Source organism: Electrophorus electricus, chromosome 25 (assembly GCF_041902795.1).
Source record: "Electrophorus electricus isolate QZ-2024a chromosome 25, ASM4190279v1, whole genome shotgun sequence".
Lineage (NCBI taxonomy): Eukaryota > Metazoa > Chordata > Actinopteri > Gymnotiformes > Gymnotidae > Electrophorus > Electrophorus electricus.
The window spans coordinates 13,840,916-13,845,000 of record NC_137521.1 but is presented as its reverse complement, the minus strand read 5'-3'; the positions used below and the strand labels follow the sequence as shown (position 1 = coordinate 13,845,000).

At 47.2% G+C, this 4,085-nt stretch overlaps 1 protein-coding gene across 3 annotated transcripts in view; it reads right to left on the bottom strand.

Moving 5' to 3' along the window:
• Positions 1-2,416, bottom strand: part of acsbg2 (acyl-CoA synthetase bubblegum family member 2) — a 20,288-nt gene extending 17,872 nt beyond the window's left edge. For all 3 annotated transcript variants that reach the window (XM_035521824.2, XM_081707402.1, XM_081707399.1), the window contains exon 1: positions 2,247-2,416. In XM_035521824.2, coding sequence (XP_035377717.1) covers positions 2,247-2,253 — 7 coding nt within the window. In that variant the 5' untranslated portion in view covers positions 2,254-2,416. The remainder of the gene's footprint in view (positions 1-2,246) is intronic.
• Between the last annotated feature and the right edge of the window lie 1,669 nt (positions 2,417-4,085).

Genomic DNA, 4,085 nt, shown 5'->3' with positions numbered 1-4,085 from the left:
TGTAAGAATGGGCAGGGCTGATCTGATAGAGATGCAGGGTCAAAAGGATGGAGGTGGATGTGGATGGAGGTGTCGTGTACAGACTCTGCGTGACACCGAACCTTTGGGGTAAGGGACCAAGTGCATCTCTGTTCCAGTCAGCTCTGCTCCAGCACAGAGGGTCCCACACAAGGGCTCCAGTCTGAGCCACGAGGAGTAGGTGCATTTGCATGTGGGAGAGAGAGCGAAGGTTCCCGCCCTCGTCTGCAGCAATGCGCGCAGACAATGTAGGCCCCGCCCCACGCCCCGCTGGTCTTACGGAGCTAGTGGACTGAGGCAGAAGGAATCAGCATTCCAGCACCTTTAAAAGACCCTTTAATCAGGACATTCCTGACCGTATCAGCACAGACATCCCATTGAGCTCTGATCGGGAACAACTGGGAACTGCTGGAGCCACACAAAGTTCTCCACATGTGGCCTTTTCTGTTAGCGTTGTGTTATCGTGAAAAGGTTGTGCATCGTTGCAGTACTAAACTGGCCAGGAATGTAAATGGTTAAAAACAATAACATGTGCAAACTGAAGAGTTGGAATTTCGAGCACATAAATCTGCTTCCCCATAGCAGCTTTCTAGTTTTGATTAACCAGCTCTGCTCACCAGTGCGGCTCACTCAGACGTTGTAGTGTGCCATGTGACTAGCTCACGGATGACGGGCCTTACAGGGAAAGCTTGTCTACTTGTGGCCCAGAGTGATTCATCCAAGGCAGGAAGGATCTTCTGCACAGGGCCCTCCAGGAACATCAGCTGGAGGTTCCTTCGAGAGCCAGGCCACGCCAGGGCTTCTCGGGGACCCAGCACGCACTCGGGTCCTGAGACACGGCAGCACCTGCAGGTCACGTGACTGACCCTGAGACAGTCAAACACTCAGAGGCCCCCAGAGCTCTCCTACTGGCAGCGATGTTCCAGGCACAGAACTGATGAACTAAAACCAGTGCAAACAACATTCTAGAGACTTCCCAACCAATCCCAAACTCACATCTGGATTTCTCAGTTTCTTGCAGTGTGTCTACATGATTCGTTTACAGACAATAGCAGCCACCACCATTACAGTATGTAACATTTATGACTACCCGGAACTGTTATGGTCCCACCTTTCATTCTAATTTGCCAAACGCTCGTCTCCTCCAAATAAATGAGAATCCTTAAACAGGCAGTCTCGAGAACAATCTCAGGACACATCAGGACACATTTATCGGAGAACCAGAGTGGAATTATCATTACGACGTCCTCTACAGATGCAATATTAAGAGATCACTGTAATGAACCAACAGTACTGGTGGTTCATTCAGTCAATACTCCCAGGCTGGGTTTCATCCAGAACCTGCCACAGTGCAGAGTAACACCGTATAGGCCAATCAAACCGTGTACACACACACACACACAGACACACACGAAGCCACTCCTCGATGCATCGTGGGCAAGGACCAGGCTGCACTTCCTTGGTTTGTTTAAGAGAATGTAGGGATTCATGTAAACACAGAACACCATTAAGAGACGCCAGACATGCTCAGCGCCAGCAGGACGGTGAAATAGAGACAAATAAACAACAAAAGAAAGGCGTTTTTGTTAAAGGGCTCATTTGCATATTGTAGCCTCGTGCAGCCCGAGCCCCCATCACAAGTGTCTGCGACACACACGCCACATCTGAGACACCATTAGCACCATGGCGTCAATGGCTCGTTTAGAATGCACGTTCGTGTACGCGCGTGTCTTTGCGATGCCCAGCTGGTGTTGGCACCAGTGGTCTCGTGAAGACATTATGTAAATGCAGTTAGTCGCGAACTGGGATTTCAGCCTCCATCTGGGAGACCGCGTGGTTAATCAGAGCCCCTCCCGTGACAAACTCACGAGGGAGTACAGTACGGCGCGGACATACACCTCTCATCGTTTAGCTAGTGTGTACACATTTAAACTCTGAACGCTGGAAAGTCTCCAAAATATATCGACAATTTACTTGTATTAACATGAACATCTATTAACCTTATGGTAATACGCATTCCCAAACGAGACAGTTGTTGAGACCTGGAGAGAACTGGCCAGCGAGATGAGATCATCATAATCCCCATCGTCTCAGACCGAGCAGCCAAACATCTCAAAGCTGCTCACACCACGCGGAGCTCCGGGAAACCGTGAGCTCACGCGTCATCCCTCCATCTCCGCGAGGCAGGGCGTGACCATCCCACAGTTTTAAACCAAAGACAGACTTACACTGCATCCTTAAAGCCGCCGGGTTTAATCTTTGGTGCTTCTATTTGATTTCAGTTCAGAAGTTTCCTTGTTCTGCCGCGTCTTCTCCCCGCGAAAGCTCGGTACAGGAACGGAGATTGCCGGTAGTCTCGGTACCGCTAGCCTCTCCCGCGTGCCCTACAACTATGCAACACCTCTTTCATTTCAAACGGGTCCCGCCCCTCGCTCATGACCACGCCCTCCGCCACGCCCCAGGCTCCAGCTCCTACTCACCTTCGCCCACTAGCCACACCCCCAACCCGCGTCTTTAAAACACTGCGCGTTCCGATTGGATAAAATGTCTCACCCCACAAGCCTCGCACCCATATATGGTCATGTGAGAAAGGCTCGTAACGCGCGATACACGACTCGACTGAATGACGTACAGGGGTTACTACAGGGCAAGGCGGGGCAGGTCACAGTTATCGGTCGAGGGTGCGGCACAAACACATCCCACAGCGCGCCCGCACACACAATTTACATTTCAAAATAACTTTAGAATAAAATCTGAGATCCAACTCAGATTCCATCTCCCCCTATCAATCAAAAACTGTTCAATTAAGAAAATGGTTTAACCCTTAAATGTTTATTAGAAATATATTTTAAGTTCAACTAAGCCTTTAAAACACACTTCAAAGTGTAGTTGTTTAGTAGGTTAAACTGGGTGACAATTTCCAGATTTCTTCAGACACCACAAGACACATGAATGCTAACGCGCTAGGAATTGATGCCAGCTTCCACGATGCTGACCGAGACCGAACCCAGAGGCTGATTCAAAGGCCAAGTTTCAAAGCCTGACATGGTGATGCAAAACCAAAACTTAAGACGACTCATTCCTGAATTTCTAGTTTAGTTAGGCAAAGAGACGGTGATCACTTTCTGTACCCGAGGAAAAGTGAGGGACCTCACAGAGACGACTGCGACCTTTTTAGTGTCTGCAAAACAGGACCTATCGGTCTGCAGTGGAAAACCAGTGCTTTTTTTTCGTCCAGTTTGCAGCGTGCACACACCACTTGCACATTTTTGTCTGTTAAATGTGTTGAAACACCTGCATGTAGAAAGAGACGTGCAAGTGTGACAAGAGGCTCCTGACCTCAGGGGTCAGTGTCTGAACTCTGACACAAGTCTGTAAGGATGTTGCTACTGTAACAGTAACATCACTGAAGTGAGCTAATATTTTTTCCATTTTGTAATGTTTTTTTTTTTAAATCATCAATACCTTTTGTGCAACATATAGTCTGAAAATTCTTTGTTTAGATATTATATATTTAAAAAAAAGTCTGGAAAAATTGCCCACTGGCAGGTTCCAGAGAATGACTAATAATAATGGAAATTCTAGGGTCCTTAGTCATAGATTTGAACGATTTGAAAGTTAGAAGCCCAACTGCAGTCCCTTGTTTATATTTAAAACAAACAAACAAACAAAAAAAACCCCTCATCTTGCTCTTCCGTTTATGCAAACCAACATCTGCTTGCTGAAATGCACACTAGAGCCACGGAAAAGTCAACCGTGAAGCTCTTATCGTCTCATTTATGGTTGGCAGTCCGTACCAGTAGAGCAAACAGGAACAGGTTGTACTGGGCAAACTGACAGTATGCGAGATTACAATACAGCTGTCCGTATTTCCATAGGTGAGCAAGAACAGGCTAAGTCCAGAGATGATATTATAATGACCTGGGGATTCCGTGGCTGTAGTATGAATTTCAGCAAGCAGATGTTGGTTTGCATAAACGGAAGAGCAAGATGAGTATTTAAAACAGAAATATAAACAAGGGACTACAGTTGGTTAATATCAGACACCACGTAGCTATTTTAAATCT